Genomic DNA, 23190 nt, shown 5'->3' on the forward strand with positions numbered 1-23190 from the left:
TAATAAAACCTCTCTTTTATTACAATGTTTCTTTATTAGGAAAGACAGCCTAGGTATGTGACAATTTTTAAAGATGGGGATGGACAGAATTGAACATCTAAAGGGAATTAATGCATCCTGCAAATATAAATGCATATACAAAAATCACATTTGCAGACAAATGTCAGTACTATAAAGCTGTATTCTGTAAAGCCCTAAAAGGCTATGTAGATATGTATATATACATATACATACCAGCACACTGGATGTGTATCTAAATATGTACCTGGTTATACCTGGTGGTTAGCTGGGGGAATATAGGACTATGAAACCATCACAAGACCCTGAATGCAGAGTTCTCTTGTTTCTGAGGAGTGGGAGGCATAACTTTGCTGAGCAGCAGGCCCCAGTAGGCCACACCTTGAAAACCTGACTCACATTATACTCAAGATCTTTTCATTGAACCTACTGAAAACATTTAAAATCATTGAAACAAATTTTGGACCATACAAACTCTACTTCAGAACCAACATAACATTCCATGTACCCCAAATCTGCAGTTTATTAAATGGAACTTCACTGTGTGTGCCATCTGACAAACACAGATACAGTAAGCATGCACCACAAAGTATGTGGGTACACAGAACATTCTCGAAATGAAAACAGTCTGAGCTTTCTTAACTACAATACCTATGCCCAAGCCACATATGAGCACATTCAAAGGAGGAGCCTGAACAAAAACAGATTCCTGGCAACTTTACTATACCTACCTAATATATGCAATGATAGATGCACTTGGATAAACAAGTCTAGCTTGTTTTCCTCGTTATGCTTTCCCCCTTACTGTCTTCAGAAAGTCTTAGGTACTGGAATGTGGGCTATACACAATCCAAGTCAAAATTTTCTAAACACATCAGTACTAAAAAGTGAATGCAGAGAACTGAATAAGTTCCCTCTAGAAACATTTTACCAGTGGTGTTCTCAGTTCTGGGCAACCTACATGCTTTCTACCAACACCGCAAGTACTTGGTGCCATGACTATTTCATTCACAAAGTTCTGGGCCCTGGTATTCCTAGTTTCCATGAGTGTTCTGTGAAACAACTGTTGGCAACCTGCCTAAAAAATTTACTAGCTTTGGCTACCTTGTCAAAACATTGGCAAAAATAGTACTTTCCAAAAACAAAACAAAACAAAACAATTACATTTATTGAATATTTATACCTCAAATGTATCAGATGCATTCAGATATAGGACGTAAAGCAGTCTATTAACATACAGTTTGGCTCTGTCTTGAGACTGAAATATTTCTGCATTAAGTTCAATGATCTCCAGGGTCAAAAGCATCTGTTCTCACATAGCACTTGGGACACATCATAGTACTATCCTATCACAGTGAGATTACTGGTTTGAAACCCTGTTTTCTCCTTTCATTCATTGTACCTTTCATCTCTTCCTCTCTTTGATATCAGAAATGATTGAAAATAAAGTGGTTATGAGTGTGAGTTCTAAAGTCAGACTTTCTAGGTTAAAAACTGGGTTCCAACTGGACAAAGATTAATCAACCTCCCTATGCCAGTTTCCTCACCTGCAAAATTGAGATAATTCTACTTCCCTCAGAGGAAGAGCTAATAACAGTACCTGATACATGCTAAGCATTAAATGTAAGCCATTATTATAATGCCTAGCAGAGTCCTTGGATGTTTAATAAGCATTTGTTAGATGAATGAATAAATGAACAGAGAACTAACATCAAAGTACAACACTTATTTTAAAATTTCAACTTTAAATATTCAAGGTACTCCACTTACATTTTACTAAAATGTCTTCCTATAAAGAAGCAGAAAATAAAAAAATAACCTTTAGGAAGTGGGATAATTAAAATTATTTGGGATGGAGGAGGATGTAAAGTAAAACCTAACAGATTATATAAAGTGAAACTAACCCTATGGATATCTGGGGAAAAGATTAAACTAAGATAATCATTTTTTTACTTCAGAAAAGTCACAACTATAAAAAGAAAAACAAAACTTTCCTTCCCTACATAACTTTGTAGTCATTTAAATAAATCTTAATCTGCATCACTGTTTAAAATGGGTCACAATTATTAGTGGATCATAAAATCAATTTAGCAGATCTTAACTTTTTTAATAATGAAATGGAATTAAACAGATTAGAAAATACCATAGTGCTTCTTACGTGGTACAAGTATTGTTTCATGAAGGTATTGCTTTAGAAACATACAGACGAAAACAGAAGTAGAAATGAGATAGAGCTCAAGATATACACACATAAGTGAGTAAACACACATGCATGTGCATGCATATCAGTTCACGATGTAAAAAAGTATTTCTCACTGGGTGCTGCAGTCAGAGAAGTTTGAAAATAAATGCTGTATTCTATAGTGACAATTTTAGGCACAAAAGTTACAGATAGAATTTAAACAATCTTGTAATTTCCAATTGACTTCAAATTGATTCAATTATATTTTTCTCAAGGCATCCCTGGCCTTTAAACTCAATTCACTTTATTTGAACAAACATGCACTTAACCCCAGGCCAAATGGTCATCATTTCAATCATGATCCATGACAGAAACACTCATTGTATACGTTTTTATTTTTAATTGTATTGCTTTAAATAAGCAATACTGGGATCTAAAGCCAAGGTTACCTTGCTTTCTTTTATAAATATTCTACATTGATTACAAAATATCACCCAAGATTTGGGGAGAAAAATTTAAGTAGTAAAACAACTTTTACACTAAGAGTATAGCTCTCTTCTAAGACACACTCACTAGAGGTGAAATAAGTCTTTATTGGGGACAGAGACCCCTTTCTATGTAAAATGACTTGATCACTGCTTGTTAGAGACTGGTAACAAAAGCTTATAGAACAATCACAAAAAGGGAGTCTTTTTTAGTAAAATGGGGAAATCTGAATTTCCTATAATTATTTCAGTAAGCTTTAATTTTTAAGGACTTTTCTCATTGGTCAGGGATGACAGAAATAAATAGAACAATATGGCATCATGTTTGTTTCCTCTGATTCTTTAGTACACAATATTCCATTTAATGTGGATTTATGAGTTGGGGTTGGGGAAGGGCTGAATATATGAATCTGACAGCTTGCTAAGTCAACCTTCTTTCACCTAGAGCACAAACAATGCCATCTTCTCCCCCAGAGTGTTTAGACTAGTCCTTTGATCTAATCAATCCATGCTTGTTGGCTGAAGTTGCTTAAAAGGAGCTAATTAACATAGTCTTTTTATCTGCAAGAGGAACTAAAGTAAGACCACTTCTTAGAGAGCCACTCTCAAGCCAAGAGTTGGCAATAACTTTTAGACACAGCCATCCCAGGAGATATTAATATTATTATAATCTTTAAATCTATGAATCCAAGCCAGTGATTCTGAAATGAAAGATTGCTTATTTTATGAATCAAGCAGGGCCATCTCTTCCTACTTTATTAATTTAATGTTCTGAAATCAAAAGAGGGTATATTATTTACTTCGAAACCCAATAAAATGTTCATGCCTGATCTGCAACATTTCATATTTACAGCCCATCTTTCAATGAGTGGACTTCCTTTTTCTCACAGGTTTCCTTGTCATTTTATAACTAGTTCACTGGACCATGGAGTCAAGACACCTGGATTTACATTGTGTTCTGTTACTGTATGACTTGCTGAGTGCCTGCATCTCTATCGCATACTGAGAAATAATGATGACTGAGACCAGATGCCAGCTGGGAAAGAATTCTGAATATCTTGGAGGTGAATTTTTCTGCAAATATAAACTGTAGATGTAATTAGATTGTTCCTATTGTTGGCTAACAATATGTATAAGTAAAACACAAGAGTTAAAAGAGAAGTTTCTCCCACCAGAAACTTACTGGTAATGCAAAGAAGCTCAGACTCCCAGATATTCTGGCTGTCAGGATTTTTGTTCTGTTGCTACACATATCTTTTCCTAGCTGTGACACTTAAAAATATAAAGTTTAGCAAGTCCTTTGACATTTTTAGCCTTAATAATCTGGGAGGGGGGGTGTGAATGCTACAAACATATAAAGTTTAAAAGCCAATGAAGCATAAAAGCAAAACCTATGTCATTTCACACAAAGACATTTACATCTCTAGCCACTGACCTTACTGCCAACTTTCCTGATACATCATTCAATCTAATTTTTAAATCCGTCAGCAATATTTTCCTGTTACCGAGCAACTTCATAAATTGTATTTATATTCCTTGCCTTAAGTTCTTCAAATGATATGGCTTCGATGAGTACACAGCAGATTTTTACAGTCTCATGAAAAATAAAAAATAGTTTCAAATAAAGACAGATCAACCAATGAGCTCCCAAAAGATTTTAAAAACCTCTTGAGATGCACAGATATCTCAAGCAAAGCCTTTGACAATAAGTTGCAAACTCTGTCACTATATGACTTTTTCACTGAACTGAAGAAGGAGCTAGATACCAAATTAGAGACCTACTATAACAGAAAAACAGCACATTTTGCAAGACTCATCTGTGCTTCTACTGAAAACATGAGTCTAAGAACTGGTTCATCAGAGCTACCTGAGACACAAAATGAACTTGAAACTTCCTGAGTTGTGGAACGATGTGTCAGCAGAAAAAGAAAATTATCCCACAAATAGTGAATGTGGCAAAAGCCTTGTTTTCAAATGACGCAAATTTTTATTGCTGACTCCTTGTGTAAAGATGCTTCCTAAACTTTCCTATCCAGTTAAGAGGATAGTGGTATGAAGGGGATATGAGGATCACACCTAATTACTCTTTCCTGACATTCTAATGTTCCCATTCACAAGTGGCAGGGCATCCGTTCCAACAGATTTAGCCTAGCTTGGATCAAAGCTTCCTCTACTTCATTTAACAGATTTGCTCAGAGGCATGGTCTCAGAGGAGTAACAATGCTAGTAAATGCAGGATTTCTGAACATATGAATATGTAGGTCATTGGATTTTTAAGTAACTTAGAGAACAGTTATCTATTAAGGAAGATTCACTGTACATATTTTATGAAACTAGGCTTATTATAGGTCAATGGACATCCCACAACCACCTCAGTAATATCAAGTCTTTTTCAATACCATCCTAAACCTTTTCACGCTATTAACCTCTGATTATTTTTTTAGGTCTATAAAATGACAAGGGGCAATGTAATGCTTAAGATTAGGATTTATAATCAAGCTGTCAAAAAGGTAGAGACATAAACATAGAAGTCAAGCAACATATTTCATGTCCATAGGCCTAGTATGTGAAAGCATGTCAACTCTAAAATAAATTCAGGATATACAAAAGCAAGAACACATATGCACAAAAAGGAAACTGTTCAGAGCACTGGTCCTTTTGCTTGTTCCCTGAATTATTATTCCCACACAGATACCATCTGCACCACTGACAGAGCAAGGGAGATGGGGCAGGGCCAAGGGGCAAAACTACTATGTAGCATTCGTAATCACATAATTTATCATTCAGACTCACTAAAATGATTTTTATTTGAGTCAAGTTTGGCAAATTCAATGTCTTTGTGTTTGCTTACTTCTTTGTTATGATGAATATTATTAGAATCCTTAGAGTTGGAAATACCATGATAGTTTGTACTGAAGGGAAAAATACTCCCTCACCCACCCCCTTTCTCTCTCTTCATATTCAATATCCATAGGTAAATATGGCAAATACCAATATCAGCCCATTGCACTGCAGAGTTCATTGCATTGTAAGGGCTCAGGTTTAAAACAATAGTGATAATATTTTCAAAGGAAAGTAGTACAGTAAAAATTCTATAATATATTCCTAATAATATCTTGATATTAAAGATATTCATAATAATATCTTGCTTAAGATTTCTGAAGGGTATGGATGGGGGTAAAAGTTAAGATATGTCTTTTTCAAACCACCGCCCCATGGCATAACCAAATGCCATTAGGGTAGCAATGGCATTTATCTATACTCTGAAATGAAAAGCAGATCCTGAGATAGATTCCTATGTGAGTGACTTAGTAAGGAATTGCTTCCAAGGAAAATTGGTAAAGGAATGGGAGAAGGAGGGTAGAGAAGGGGAGAAAGCCAAGCAAAGTTCACAGAGATCTCCTACAGAATGCTGTGAGAGAGCAGTTAAGTGGCTGCCTAGGGCAAAAGGTTGCTAGCTGTAAGAAATACAGTGCAGTACCCAGGACTGTGAGGAAACTGTTTCCTAGGGAAGATGGGATATTCAGAACTGTGTAAATGGGAGAATTCCTAGGGCCACAAGCACACACCCAAGACAAAGCCCATGCTAAGAAAGAACCAGGGAGGGCCCAACATTTTGACCTTGAGCTATTCTCTAAACTCCTTGCATGGATAAACCCTGATCCTGAGGAGAGATTGGAGTAGACATTACTCCCCAAGAGTTTTTCCTACTACAGGGGGTAAGGGAGTTGGAAGTCCAACTTCCACCCTCCTGCACCCATCAGACATTAGTCCAGCGTTCCGGCTCCCTCCCAGCAGGAGCGAAAGCAGGCTTCAGTAGCCTCAGTAGGGTCCAGTGAATAAAGAGCCAAACAGCAGACACAGGCTCTTAGAAGTGAAAGCATGGAGGGATGGGGGACTTGGGAAGGACAAGGGAGGAGACAGCATCAAAAGGTAAAAAGGGAACTGAGATCATCTAGCCGAGTGGGGACATTATTTATCTCAACCCTCCTCTGGTGTATAAGCCAGACCATCTCACTTTGTTTCTAGAGGTTAAAATGCTTAGAAATGTATCATGGGGTCATCTGAATATTGATGACCAGATTAGGAAACATCTCACCACTTTTATCTTATGATTCTCCTTGGGTCTCATTTGTCATAAAGGTCTTCAGAGACATGAAAAGCAGGCTAACCTCTTTCAAAAGATTAGTAAATAAGGTAATGGTGATAATCAGAATATATTTTATATAAGATCATAATGGCAAAATAGCCATGCCAACAGCAATACTCTGTAAACCTGCATCTAGAACTACATCATGCAAACACTGGAGATTGAATGTCCTGGCACTGCATGAATTTAGAACCCAGGTACTGTCTCTTGAATGTGATGTTTCCCTTATCCAAAACATGTGACCTAATTTTGTGATCTTAGTTTAGATAGTATATGTTTTTGTTAACAAACCAATAGATAATGTAAGAACAAAATAATAATTAAAAAAATAATAATAAAATCAGATTGGTAAAAGGTTGTCAGTCCCTGACTCCAGCAGAAGTTAAGGGCAGACATTTTCTTGTAGTGTGGGTAGGACATCATTTTATCAAACAAATGCATTTTATGTTTTTAAAGGACATATTGATTAAAATAAAAATACATTAAAAATAAGCCCTTGGCCCAGCCCCAATCAAGATGGCAGTGTAAGAATCTTCAGGGCTCTGAACCCCACAGAAGCTTTGAACAACCAGCAAGAATTGGCAGAAACATCTTTTTCAAAGCAGTAGTAACACGTTGAGCACCAAATCAAGAAAAAGGCTTCACCAGCTTGGTGCAGAGCCAACCTGCGCTCCCAGTGCAGATCTTTGGTTCCGGTTCTAGAAGGAACACATATGGGGAGGACTGTCTGGCCCAATCTGTCTGGTGGTGGCCTGAGGGATTCACTGTCCCAGAACTTTCCCTGCATATAGAAGGCAGTTCACAGAGATCTCCTACAGAATGCTGTGAGAGAGCAGTTAAGTGGCTGCCTAGGGCAAAAGGTTGCTAGCTGTAAGAAATACAGTGCAGTACCCAGGACTGTGAGGAAACTGTTTCCTAGGGAAGATGGGATATTCAGAACTGTGTAAATGGGAGAATTCCTAGGGCCACAAGCACACACCCAAGACAAAGCCCATGCTAAGAAAGAACCAGGGAGGGCCCAACATTTTGACCTTGAGCTATTCTCTAAACTCCTTGCATGGATAAACCCTGAAGGACAGCACTTGCACAGGTCAATCAGCAAAGACTGGGAAAGTTATGGTTTTTTTTTGTTTGTTTGTTTGTTTTTGTCTTGTTTTGTTAGTTCCTTGCATTGAAGGAAAGCCCTTTCACAACACTAACTGGATACAAGCTTAAGGAACAGATACTTCAGACTCTAAATTCCAGTGTTAACACATTAAAATATCAAAATTTCCAGGTTTCAATGAAAGGTTACAAAACATATAAAGAAACAGGAAGCAATGGCCCAGGAAAAGGAGAAGATTAAATCATTAGACACCACTAATAAGGAGGACCAAACCTGGGACATACCAGAGAAGGACTTTTAAAAAATGGTCCATAATATGTTCAAAGAGCTAAAGGAAAACATGAACAAAGAATTTAAGGAAATCAGCAAAACAACAGATGAACACAAAGAGACTATCAATAGAGAGAAGCAAATTATGAGAAAGATTCAAACATAGTCAAAGACCATAGTAAGAGAAATTAAAACTTCCCTTGAGGGGTTCAACAGCATATTGGAGCTGGTGGAAGAAAGAACCAGAGAACCTGAAGATAATACAATTGAAATCATTCAGTCTGAGAAGGAGAAAGAAGAAAGAATGAAAACTAGTGAACAGAGCCTGGGGAACCTGCGAGTCACCATCCAGGGTACAATATGCCCTATATATACATTATAGGAGTCCCAGAAGGAGAAAGAGAGAAAGGGGCAGACAGAATATTCAAAGAAATAATGGCTGAAAACTTCCCAAATGTAATGAAAGACATGGATATACACATCTGAGATACTCAACAAACTCCAAACAGGATAAACCAAAATAGGCCCACACCATGGCATATTATAATCAAATTGTCGAAAGCCGAAGATAAAGAGAGAATTCTGAAAGCCGCAAGAGAACAGCAACATGTCACGTAAAAGGGAGCCTCAATGATTAAGTTCTGACTTCTCATCAGAAACCATGCAGGCAAGAAAGCAGTGAGGTGACATATTTAAGGTGCTGAAAGCAAAAAATTGCCAACCAAGAATTCTGTATTTGGCAAACCTGTCTTTCAAATATGAGGAAGAGATTAAGACATTTTCAGATAAACAAAAAACAGAGGGAGTTCATTACTGGACCAGACCTACAAGAGATGCTAAAGAGAGTTCTATAGGTTGAAAGGAAAGGATAATAGACAATAGATCGAAGCTGCATGAAGAAATAAAGATCTTTGGTGAGGATAATGACATAGGTAAATATAAATACCATTATTATATCTTTGGTTTGTAATTCCACTTTTAACTTCCTATAGGATCTAAAAGGCTAATGCGTAAAATATAATGATAAATCAGTGGTTTTGGATTCGTAATGCATAAACATGTAATTTGTGACAAGATATACATGCATGGGGGGGCAGGTGGGTATAGAAACGTGCTTGTGTATACTATTGAAGATAAGTTGCTATCAAAACAAATGGAATTGTTATAGATTTAATGTACTAAACTTAAGCTCGATGGAAACCACAAAGAAAATATCAGAGAATATGCAAGCTCACAGACAGAAATTAGACTACAGGTTGTCAGGCATGGTAGGCAAAGGGAATGGGGAGTTAATGCATAATGGGTAGAGGGTTTCTGTTTGGAGTTATGGGAAAGTTTTAGTAATAGATGGTGGTGAGGGTACAACAATATTGTGAATGTGATTAACCCCACTGAATGGTATGCTTAGCAGTGGTTAATATAGGAAAGTTTATGTTGTATATATGTTACCACAATTTCTAAAAAAAAGACCAACTAAAGAGACAAGAACAATTAAATGCAATACACGATCCTGGATGGGATCCAGCACAGGAGGAGAAAAGGTTCAAAGGGGCATTATTGGGATGTAGGAAAAGATAGTAATACAGACAGAAAGCTTTACATCAATTTTAAATTTCTTTAACTTGATAACTGTACTTCAGTTGGTTACATAAGTGAATATCCTTGTTCTTAGGAAAGCCACATGGCAATATTAAGTGTGCAAGGAGCATGACGCATACAACTTATATGCAAATGTTCAGAAAATGGATAGATAGACAATGATACAATAAATGTGCCAAAACAGTAAAAATTGGTGGGTCTGTGTATCTAAGTGATAAGGGTATTTTGGAACTTTCTGTGTGAGGTTTATTTTTGTAATTGTCCTGTAAGTTTGAAAGCATTTCAAAATGAAAAGTTAAAAAAAAAAACCAAGCTCTTGGAAATACAGCTCTATTCCCTTAATTACGTTCTTTTACATCATCCTTCAAATGATATACTTACATGGCAAGGGATCAGTTACACAAGGTAATTAATAGTTTCTCTGGAAAATTGGCACTTTCAAATATTATTTATTATGAATTTGAGTTTTCCATCTGAATGTTTTAAACATACAAATCCTGGGCTGATTTTTTTTTTTACGATTCTAGCTTCATTCACTAGGCCATGCATGTGATTTTGTTTTATACACAAACACATGTATGCACACACACACACAACTGTTAAATTCATTATTAATATAAGGATCAAACACAAATCCAGGAACACAACCTGTAGGGTCATGAAACGTATCAAATAGATTTTTTAGTGGATTTGATAATAGAAGAGTAATAGAGATAATGAACTTTTTCTGGAAAATTTTCAGTAAAGCAATTGAGTACAAGACTGAGATTGGCTTTCGGTGTCCATCTAAAATGAATGGTTGTGATTCGATTGGCTTTGAGGAAAAAAAAAGTTGAGATTGTTTTCTATCAAAGATTAACAATTTATGTTATTCTCTATAAAGTTAATTATCATTTGTTTACGATAGTTGGAAAATTCGTTTATTATCCATAAATGATTCCATTCAAAAGAGCCAACGTTTGGAAAAACCAGTGGTTGGTTTCATGGGGCACAGTACACCATCTTTTCCATTTAACAATGCTGCTGGTGAAACCCAGCCACCCAGTCTTGTCATTAGTGACTACAGTATATTCCACAAAAACAATCTGCCTGCTGACCTCCGGCTTAACTTCAAACTATGTCATTCTGTCAATACCATCTACCTTGATTAGGTTGGGCTTTATACACAACAGGTTATGATCCCAGAGGGATGAAAAGCTTTCCCAAATTAAAAGCAGAATTTTAAAGGGAAATACTCATACATTCCTATGCAGTTTCCATTTGATATTTTCAAGGCTAGCCCATGAACTCAAACTCATGTTGATTGAAAGTGAATGTTTCTTTCTGGGTGTAGCCATCTCACAAATTTAATGGCAGGAGGAAAATAATAAAATGTGTTCCATGCTTCACTTAAACCTTTTATAACTTGGCATTTGAAACATGGCAAAGCCAAAGAAAAATCATTAATCCATAAAAATAGACAAAAAGGACTGTGCAGGAGAAGATAGACCTCCAGGAGTCTGAGGCCTTGGCAAGAGCATACTCTCACACCAACATGGGCTGTCTTCTGTCTGGCCTCATTGTGAGTCTTCTCTCATGCTTCATGCTATTTTGATAAAACATATACTGTATTTGCTTCTAAAATCCAGAGTAATACAACCATGCTTTCAATTTTATCCTTAGCCAAAGGAACTGTATACACAACCAGGCAATAAAATATTGGCTAGTCATGAAATGCTTATTCATGCACATGAATGATAGATGAAACACACACACAGATACAGAACTGCAAACTATAGAGTCAGGAGATACATTCTTCATATTCTGCAGTACTATGCACAGACTTACTCAAAAGACCTAGAGCCTTCCATAACACGAGTCCACATAACTATGGACACACAAATGCTAAGTCCTTCGAGTCATTAGAAAAAAGTGGTGCATTGATGTTGGAATATGCGTAGGCCTCTCTGAACCTCTGAACTCATTTTCAAATGATGTAAACAGACTCTGTCAATAGTAGAATGTATAAATTAGCAGAGTCAAGGGGGCAAAAGATTTCACCCTTCTTAGTCTCCTGCCATACCTAATCTGTCAGCACCAAACCTCAAACAATCCCACTGTGTTTCTTCCCTGCTCCCGCCCCTGCAGTTCCAGCTTTGCTGAAGACTGTTACCAAAACACAATGGTTGGTTCCATCACTAGTTCATGCTCTTTAACTTCAGCTGAGTCCCCAAATGACTTCTCAAATCCTTCTATCTCTAATTGACTCCCTATCACATTCAAGCTGTTAACTCATTTCTGGCCTCCCTTTCAACACCAAATTTTGGAAAAATTTGGAGCCCCTACATCTGTATCCCTAACAGCTAATCGCTTCTTAACTCTTGAATTCTGGCTTTTGTACCCAGCACTCTAATGAAATTATACTCTGAAGTTTGCCAAAGACCTCTCCCAATCCAAATGTCATGGCATAGTTTCAAGCTTCTCCCTCCCAGACTTCTTAGCTTTCTATATATGGATCAGTCTCCTTCTGGAAACTCCACTCATGTCCTCTCTTGTTCTTACTACTTTTCCCCATTCTTCCATAACTCCCCTCTCCCCCCACCCTGTCCTCATCTCTCCTAGCACATCTTCTGTTTCTTTTCCTGGTGCAGGTGATGGTTGTGGTGGTGGCGGTGGTGGAGGTTCCCACCCCCACCTTCCCGTGACTTTTTAAATTCCAGGATTTGTGAATACTTTTCAAATGTCTTTCTCTATCCCTGACAACTCTTGTTAGCACCAGACTCATATTTTCAATGACTGCTGCATATCTTCACTTAAGAAGTCTGTCAGCACTTCAAAGTCAAGATAACCCAATCTTACAGTCATTTATTTTGATGTCTTCCCTGATTCTCTTAATCACACCACTATTCTCTCAGTTACTGGGCTCAAACCTTGGCATTATCTTTTCTCCTTCCCCCTTTACCCCTGCAGGCAGTTGCACTTTCTGTCGACCTTACTTTTGCCATGCCTCCTGACTCTTCCCTCCACTGCATTGCTGCCAGCCTAGTTCAAAACTTCCACACTTTTCAGCTAGGCAATCATGGCAGCCTCTTAAATGATATTCCTACCCTCTTGCTAGCATGAGGTGGAAAAAATCTACCTTCAATGGTTTCCAGCGTCTCTTAAATAAAGTTCAAGTTCTTAACATGGCCCTGAAAACCCTTTTTTGATCTGTGTCCACCTCCTCCACCCCATTACCCAATTTTAAGTTTTATTAGCTAGCTTTACGATCAACTACAAAACTATCCTTGCAGTTTTCTGACTCAAGCTTTTCTTATGAATTCCCTTAGCCCAAAATATGCTTACTCACATCTTCGCCTGTTAAATTGTATTAATCCTTCAAGATCTAACTCCCCAGCAAATAAATACTTTAGCTAGTTGTTTACCTAGCCACAACCTTTTTCACCTTTGCATCTGTGAAAACTTAAGATTCCTGCTTTGCCTTTAGTAGGGTGGCTAAACATAAACCCACCATTCTCTTGAAGACTTATTGTATTCGTTCTACTGGAAATATTCCTCACCCCCAACTCACCATGAACCCCCACTACAACCACTGCTCATATTCTCCTACTTTATTCAACATATATCACATTTCTCTATAGCTGTCTGGGTACTTCCACCCCCCACCCCTACCCCTACTTGACAGTTAGCTCCTTGAGGTTAGGAACACTTACTTTTTTGTTACTAACATAAGGGCTAGATCAGTGGTTCTCTAAGTGTGGCCCCTAGGCCAGCAACTCGGACATCACCTAGGACCTTACTAGAAATGCAAATTCCTGGTCCCCCGGCCCCAGATCTACTGAATCAAAAACTCTGGGGTGGGATCCAGTAATTTTTGTTTTAATAGCCCTTTGGGTGATTCTAACGCACACTCAAGTTTAAGAACCACAGGTGGAGAAGAATGTCTTACATATAAACAACTCTCAATAAAATAAGACACACATGAATGAACTTTTTACTACTTAATATTATATTAGCATATGTCTTCCCCAAAACATGAAAAGTATGAATAAACTACCTATGGTCACTTTATCAATATCTTATATTAACCTGCACATTTTGAAGGCTTTATAAAAATTACAGAAATTATGACATGTAATGATACTCTTTTTATATAAAGTTTTAAAACAAGATAAACTAAACAATATATTGTTTTGACATATATATCTATATATATACATACACATATACTTTTAGAACTAATTTTTTAAAAACCAGGGAATGATAATCACAAAATTCAAGACAGTGCTTGCATCGGGGAAAGACAGGTGGAGAGGATGAAGGAGGAGCACACAAATAGACCTGAGACTTTGGTAACATTCTGGTCCTGGGGTGGGTGGTGCTCATTACACTGTGAATGAATGAATGAATTAGGGCCACCCATGGACCAAAGGTGATAATATATCATGAACCAAAGATTATTAATTAATCTTATTCTGTGTGCACTGGATCCATAACAATTTTGTAAAATGATTTTTTTAAAAAAGGAATTAGGACTGTCAACATTCTGCTCCTAATATTATACCTAACCACCAATTACGATTTCCGATGCTAGTTGTACCTGTGTGCGGTTGAATGCCACTCTTGCAAAGACAGCTTGGGACACACTGGCCCTCTTCAGCTCATCTCTGACTTGCTGGTAGATATCTGGAGAGACTTCCACAGACGAATTAGTTGGCTCTGGCTTAACTGCTCGGGGAATGGGTGGATGGTTCAGGAACTGCTGGTTAATGGCTTGAGGATGCTGGTGAGCCAGAAGCCGGCTAACGGCAATCTGTTGGTTTATCAGATGAGCCATGGCTATTTGTTGCCTGACAAGTTGTGGACTGAGCTGGGGAGAAAGAAGACCAGGGCTCATAATAGGCTGTAATGCGGGCACTTGGTTTCGGATTGGAGTACTGTGGTGGATTTGGCTATGAGGAGACTGTTCGTTGGTTTTCCCCAGGGATGCCAGCTGGTTCATATTTGGTAAATGCATTGGACGCTGGCCCAGAACACAATAGTCTGAAAGGTTTTCTCGTTCCACTCTTTCCACTGTTAAGAAATAAAAATGATAATTCTGTATTATTTTAAGTTGTATAACAATGTAATATATGTACAACTGGATTATCATACTTTAGTATATTAATGAGATGAACTTTTTTTCACAAAACTTGGAACTCCAAAATAAAAGCAAGTTATTACTTCCTTTCTGCAAAATTTTTTCATAGAAGATATGAAAGCAAAATATTTGCCACTTCAATTTTCTTAAATTCTTAAAGGTACGTATGTTATTGAAGTGCCAAGACAGAAACCACATACAAACTCTGAATCCTCCCATATTCCCAAACTCTATCATCTCTCTCATTACCCTCTAGTATAAAAACACCAGCTGTTCTCATCTTCTGTAGTTTGCAGTTAATGGTGTAGTTCATCATTATCAGGAAACGACAAAGACAACATCTACCAAATTAACTGTTAACTTCTAATAAAAATCTCACATAAATACTATTATGAAACTATGGAAACATTTACAGAAAATGTCTATTGCACAGTATATCTATCTACTCACTTGCTACCTTTTTATATAAGAATATAAGAAATGAATATTATAATGATTGTGAAATGAACTAAGAAAGAAACAATTTCTTATAAAATTAATCACCTCGCCTTGACTTGCAGTTAAATAAGGTTCTCCCCTCTCCAGGTTATCTACTTTCTTAGACTTTATTACAGACTTAAATAATAACCTTGAAAGGGGGAAGGAGCAAAAAGTGAGTATCATACATGTCCATATATAAGGCAGATTTTTTTCTTTCTCCAAGATTAATTGTCAAAAAAGCTGGAGTCACCTTACCGCAAATTCTTATCCTAGTTTCTGTATTACTTTATTTGATAAAACAAAATTTTGTTTGGAAAAAACATATTAGGTTGAAAAAATCTCAATCATTGTCAGTTTTAAATGCTTATAGATATAATCTAACAAAATCAATTTTTAAGCAAAACTTTCATGTAGATTTAGTAATGGTTTCTTACAACTGCAAATGTTGGATATGATTATGCAAAAGCCTATTAAAGTTAACTTTAAAAAGCACTACATGCTGGAGATGAAAAATATTCACCTACAGGACAAATTTTTTAAAAATAACTGTCCTATTATGCAAATAGCGCTTACAGCTGGGAATATAGTTTACAATGACAGCATCATACTTGATCAAAAAACCACTGACTCAAACAATTAAGGCTGAAGTGACCCTGGAAAACAGTGTGAGATGACTCAAGACAGTGGATTTAGTGTGACAAGGACACTGTTGCCAAATCACATGTGAAGAATTTGAATAAAATCAATCAATGAACTATAAGAATGGAAAAAGTAATATTTCTAAATTCATATTTTATATAATATACGGTTTTGAAATATATATGTGGAAGTAAATTAATACATTAAAAATATAAGTAGATATTTGGCCATTTTACCTTCATATCTAAAACTTAAAATATTCAAAACTTCTCACTGGGAAAACAGGTTAAAGCACATATTTTGGGATCACCTTATATTCACACATATACTTTCTGCTTTAAAAAAAAAACAAAAAACAAAAAACTGAATGCTTTCTTAGCTTTCCTATGAACTCCCAAATAAGCCAAAGTTTACTTCAAACTGCTTTAAAGGTTTAATTGCTAACTTAACCTCTTCAATATAATTTATAATTTAATTTATTTTTTTATGTCACCTTTCCTTCATAAGATTCAGGGTGAACAAATTATTTCAATCCTACCTTCTAGAGGCAAACATTTTCAATCACGGTTATTACTTAACCTTTAAGGTACATATTCTAAAAATCAAACCAAGCAAAAGGTTAAGAGCTTTAAGAAAAGGTAATCTAGCCCGATTTCCATAGAAGAGGAATTATTATTTCCTTACTGAAAAAAGAAATAAAGATACCATGAATTGCCTTCAGCACACAGTTATATTTTATAGGCAGAAATACTTGGCCTAAAGTAGACATTGATATGCTTTTGTTTGCTTGCTTGCTTTTTAATTCAAAGTAAAATACAATTCAAATATGAAACTATGTTTTGATTTCAGATACTTAAAAGCATAAGTTTTATCCATTTCCTTTTCTATAAAAAACACAGAATCATCCTCTTAGAGCATGCATACTTTGACCAAATAGTAAGTTTCCAAACATCAGTATTTTAATTTTTCAACAAGTGGATTACATTCTAGTGAGTTTACTTTCTTGAGATACATCTAAATCACAGCATTAACAAGAAACACTCTATTCACAATTTAGTCATAAGCATGCATACAATTAAGCAGAAACATCAGAACTCAGCCAATTTTGCCTTTCTAGTGTCGTTTCTTCAAATTTTTTTGAGAAAAAGAGAAATCTAGATTTTTACATGAAGTTTCCTAATTTTAACTGTTGCCTACAATAAAGACAAAACATTTCTTAATACCAGATCTAGCCTGTAAGCTACCAGTTTTAAAATTTTGTCTGTGGGACTAAAGATACATTTTTCAATCAGTGACAGCTCTACCAATAAAAGTCAGGTTTTTCACTCCTAAAAATGAAGAAAAAAATTGTCCTCCTATTCTAAGAATGCTTAAGAATCAAATGCCAGTCAACAGAGTGCATCCCTACTGGTCAAGTCAGCATGCAATTTCTGTAATGTTTGCACCGATTTGGCCTAATGTGAGAGACTTTTTCATTTATTTCTGCTGCCACTCTTATGCAAATAATATTAGAATAGTATTTTAGCCTCTTCAGTCCCAGATGTTGAAAAAAAAAGTCAGAGGATCTGATATTAGAATATGCAAGGCTCTGTCTAAAAACTGAGCCTCAGCATTTTTCCCTTCCCCTTCTCTTCCCTTTCTTTCCCTTCCCATTCCACCCCATCCCATCCCATTCCATTTGAAAGTGATCACATGGCTGAAATGTAGAGCTGACAGCAGCCCCTAGTTTCGTTTTTGCTTTCCCACTCTGTGAAAAAAAAAAAATCAGGTAAAATTTGTCTTAAACTAAACCAAGACCAAAGATAACACTTTGGCTGAAAGGCCCACCTTATCCCTGAAATACACAGCAATGGATCAGAAATCCTGAAAAACAGTGAAGGACAAAAAAGCAGTTCTCCCTTTGACAATGAAAGTGATGTTCACATTTACAACTGCTCCCAGGGTTGTGAATAAGAGCTACAATTTAATTCACAGTGAACTTAATTCTACTGATGCCAAATTCCTAGTGAGCTGTGGAGTGGGAAGTGCCCAGGAAATCAATGTCATGCCCAGCTCCTACAAGTTCCCAAACAGATCATGGCTTGAGGAACTAACAAGGCAAGCGGGACACAAACACTTCTGTGTCTCGTATGTGAGAGGCTTTCTGGACTTATTAAAACTCTGGAAAAGGGTCCCAGCCTAGGAGCCTTCCAGATGAACAGTTCAGATCTGGGGTCTGCTCTGGTTTCTGATAATCTCAGAAATTTTCTGAGATTTTAAATAGCACATTGACAAAGAAGTTCTGAAGGATCTTGCAGATTCCTTTGAGCTTTCTGGGACTGAGTGAAAACTGCAGGGAATAATCAATCATTGTCTAACCACACTCTGTGCTTCTAATATTCCATTTAACTCCAAAGTAGGTGGGGCCTTTGTAGTCCTGTATTCAAATTCCAGGGACTCCTCAAGTCTAACCAAATTAACAGAGTTCATGTTCTAACCAAGGACATCCTATGACCATTCTATTCAAATGCCCATGATTGCTGGCTGGTTGTTCACAGAAGGGAAAGTCACTCCTCCCAAGGTATTTATCTACATTAAATTAAAATATATTTGGTTCATTTGTTTATTTCAAGCAATTTTACAGTACATTAAGGAAGCCAAGTATTTTAAATGTTGAAAAATCCCTGATATTTTAGGTGGTTGCAAGAACATTTTTAACGCTCCAAAAAAAAGTATATATACACACACACACACACACACACATACATATATATATATAATCTTGTTTTATACTCCTACATTCTGGCACACAATTTTCTTTATTGTAATTTTGAGTTAAATATCCTCTTCAGCTACTGGAAAACTTGTATGGTATAATGGTTATAAGCAGAGACTACTTGGGTTTAAAATCCCAGTCCTGAAACCATGTATCTGACAAAAGACTGATATTTTGCATAAAAAAGAAATCCTACAACTCAATGGCAATAGTACAGACAGCCCAATTATAAAACGGGCAAAATATATGAAAAGACAGTTCTCAGAAGAGAAAATACAAATGGTCAAAAAACACATAAAAAACTTTCATCTTCACTAGCTATTAGAGAGATGCAAATCAAGACCAGAATGAGATACCATCTCACACCAAATAGATTAGCTGCCATTAAACAAACAGGAAACTACAAATGCTGGAGGGGATGTAGAGAAATTGGAACTCTTATTCATTGTTGGTGGGACTGTATAATGGTTCAGCCACTCTGGAAGACAGTCTGGTGGTTCCTTAGAAAACTGGATATAGAGTTACCCTTTGATCCAGCAATTTCATTTCTTAGTATATACCCAGGAAGATCTGAAAGCGTGACACAAACAGACATCTGCACACCGATGTTCAAAGCAGCATTATTCACAATTGCCAAGAGATGGAAACAATCCAAATGTCCTTCAACAGAGGAGTGGATAAACAAAATGTGGTAGATACACACGATGGAATACTACATAGAAGTAAGAAGAAACAAGGTCGTGAAACATAAGACAACCTGGATGAACCTTGAAGACATAATGCGGAGTGAAATAAGCCAGGCACAAAAAGAGATACTGTATGTTACCACTAACGTGGACTCTGTGAAAAATGTAAAATAAATGGTTTCTTTGTAGAATGTAGCGGACCTAGCAACAGATAGCAAATGGTGAAGGGGGGATGATAATCTAATAAGAACAGATAAGTTATGGAGGATAAACTTAATGTTATCGGAATGCTCAGGAACGACTATGGCTTGTTAATTTTGGGGGGTATGGTGGGAACAAGTTGGCAACAATGTAGTTATTTTAGGTTATTTGTTTTTCTTATTTCCTTTGGTTATAGTTTGTTTCTTTCTTGGGGTAGGGTAGAAACACGTTGGAAGCAATGTAGTTATTTCAGGTCTTTTTTTTATTCATTTGTTTGGTTATGGTTTGTTAATTTTCTTGGGGTACGGTAGGAATATGTTGAAAGCAATGCAGTTATTTTAGCTTATTTGGTTTTTCTTATTCCTTTGTTTTAGTTTTGCTTGAAATGGTTTTTTATTGTTTGTTTTTTAATTTTTAGGTGAAGTTAAAAAAATGAGTGTTAAAAAAAGTAAATAAATGAACAATGGGGGAGGAGGAGAATGGAATGTTTGGTATGTTCTTTTTCATTTTCATTTTAATTATATTTTTTGGAGTAATGAAAATGTTCAAAGATTGTGGTGATGAATGCACAACTATATGATGATACAATGAACAACCGATTGTATACTTTGGAGGATTGTATGTTATGTGAATATATCTCAATAAAATTGCATTAAAAAATTATAAAATAAAATAAAATCCCAGTTCTACCACTTGCTGGATATGTGACCTTGGACATGTTACTTAATTTTCCTGTGCCTCAGTTTCTTCATACATAAAATGTGGGTTAATAATTGTGTCCTACCATGAAGACTGTTGTGCAGATTAAATGAGTTAATAAATGCATGATGCTTAGAACAGTACCCAGCACTGTTAAGTGTTTGCCATTATTATTATATTTACCTTGCCTCTCTGTGTATATATGTATGGCTGTAAATTTCAGGTCTGTGCTATATCAGTACTACTTTGGTACTGGAACCATCAGTATCCATATCACCTGAGAGACTGTTATAAATACGAATTCGTGGCCCTCAAATCAGAATCTCTCAGGTTTCTTATGTACTTTAAGATTCCAGGTAATTCTTAGGTGCACTAAAATTTGAGAATCACTCTGTTATATCATCTTTGCTTTTATGTTGCTATCTTCTGAGATTATACCACATAGTTTTAACTGCCACGTGACTCTTAGGTACACTAAACTTCGAGAATCACTGTGCTATGTTGTGTCTTTGCTTTTACATTGTTGTCTTTGAAGATTATACCAGACCCTTGTAACCGTCACATTTCCCTTTTTCTCTAATCCTTAATGACATTAGGGATCCAATCTTACTGAACATTCATTATACTATAAATGTATTTAAGCATTTATTTTCTCAATGATGTATCCCCACTTTTTATTGACGATCATGTTACACTGAAGAAGCACTGATTGGACCTGGCATTAGAAAGTTGCATTCAAGTACAGACAACTCTACCTTTTATTAGCTGTGAGGACTTAAGCAAGTTGGAGATTCTCTGAACCTCACCCTTGCCATGGGAAAGACATCATTTATCTCAGACTGTAAGAGTAAAATTACATGATCAACACTATAATTTGACAGATCTTTGTTAAAATGCTATTTTAAATTTCAGAAAATATATGTACATTTACAATTAACAGATTTAGGTTCCCACTCCAGATTTTCTTGATTAGGATATTCTGACCAATGTCTGCTCTTTCCTAAAAGGATGTCTAAAGAATTGCTATGTTTTCTTTTGTTTCAATTAACTATGCCATATTACATCATATCATTTTTTTAAATGAATCACTGCAGTTTAAAAGAATTCATTATCAAAATAGAATTGCATGCCTCACAGCATATACAGGAATACACTGCTATTCAGTTTCTCCAAATGGGGTGTAATAGTTCATATTCTGTCTTTCAAGACAGAAGGTAGGAAAATAGATGGGGAATAAAATATGATCACAAAACTCGTAAGATTAAATTTATAAGAAATGCTACCTAGATACAATTTTATGTTTCAAAAATATGTGTGAATAAAAAATAAAAAAAATGTAAGGAATAAAATATGTTTTAAAATGTATATATGTTAGATTCCGTCAACCAACAAGAAGGAAAGTATCCTACAGTTTTTTAAAAAGCAAATGTTTAATGGCTTTTTAAAAATTTTTTCCAGAGAATGAGCAGGCATCCAAAATATTATAACTTAGAAAAAAATAATTTTTCCTCTTTGTTTTAGTGCTTCCCTTAGTTAGACTTCATTATTTTTATTATCTTGATTTGCTATTAGGTACTATTTAAAGTAAAGCTAGTAAAATTTCAGTACTCAAAATATACTCCAATGACTAAAGCCTCCCAAAGTACAGCTTCTGATGAGGATTTATGAGCTAAAGGAGGAACATGTGATTGGCATAGGTACCTGCCAATCATAGGGAGATGGCAAAGGATAAGTAGAAAGAAGAGCAAACTGGAATTTCTAAGGCTTGAGTTCTATCTAGCTGGGTGAACTTGAAATTACCTGTAACACGGGCAGTTAAGTTGGTCTTTAAGCAATTAGATAAGCAAGGTTACTTATTTAATAGCTTATTAACATATAACAGTAATGCTGCTATTTTCAAAACAATCCACTTTCTCAGCGTACTTGCTTCTGCTTTTTGACTCTTTAGCAAGAATTTAATTCTTTCTTGATACGTCTCTCTTCATGAAACTCTCCAGTGCAACAAGAAAAACAGTAGCTTATATAGTGACAATAGTAGAAGTTATAGCAATGCTCTTGTAAATTTATTAATATTTCTAAGAAGGTTGATATTTCCAGAACTATGATCCTACTTTTTTAATGCAAACTTTAACATGGTTGCTTTTGTAAAATTGCCTCTGGGATTTGTCCATAGTTATAAAAGGTGGGAAGCGATGAATTGGGTAAAAGCCTTTGCACTGAGAAATTTCTGGAATTTCTGGTACATTGATCTTCCCTTAAGCTATTAAGATGGTTAAATAAATGTAAACAGATTAGCATGGAGTGCTACTCGATTCCTTAATAAGATAACACTCCAGTATTCCCCAGAATCTCTCTTGGAAGCTCTGGATAGAAGACTATAAATCAAATAAAAAGAAGACGAAGAAGAAAAAAAGAATGCTAGAATTTCTCTGTGACTCCTTCAACCTCTGGAAGTGCTTCTGCCAAGGTAAGACATAGGCTTGCCTTTGGCACTCTTGGTGGAAAAGTTGCCAATTATATCAATAATTTCTAGTCAGTACCCAAACCTTTTCGCATAGAGAAAAGATATTCTTGATCAAATCATTGTCTTGGATTTCCAAGCCTCTATCTGACATTCCCAACTTCCCTATCCATCCCCAACTCCAACAATTTAGAGCCCAATTTTAAAGACAACAATCTTTTCTAATATCAGAGAAGTTAGAAAACTTGTTGAAGGTAAAGTAGCTGTCCAAATGTAGATAAATATTTAGGAACACCCAAAATGATTAGGGGTGCTGGTTCTAGCTTCATAAGCAGAACAAT

General features: G+C 36.0%; 1 protein-coding gene across 2 annotated transcripts in view; it reads right to left on the bottom strand.

The window, feature by feature from the left end:
* The window catches only part of SATB2 (SATB homeobox 2), a 202264-nt gene that overhangs the window by 66670 nt on the left and 112404 nt on the right, over positions 1–23190 (bottom strand). For both annotated transcript variants that reach the window (XM_037850209.1, XM_037850208.1), the window contains one exon: positions 14389–14861. In XM_037850209.1, coding sequence (XP_037706137.1) covers positions 14389–14861 — 473 coding nt within the window. The remainder of the gene's footprint in view (positions 1–14388; positions 14862–23190) is intronic.

The sequence above is a fragment of the Choloepus didactylus genome, chromosome 9, assembly GCF_015220235.1.
Source record: "Choloepus didactylus isolate mChoDid1 chromosome 9, mChoDid1.pri, whole genome shotgun sequence".
Classification (NCBI taxonomy): Eukaryota; Metazoa; Chordata; class Mammalia; order Pilosa; family Megalonychidae; genus Choloepus; species Choloepus didactylus.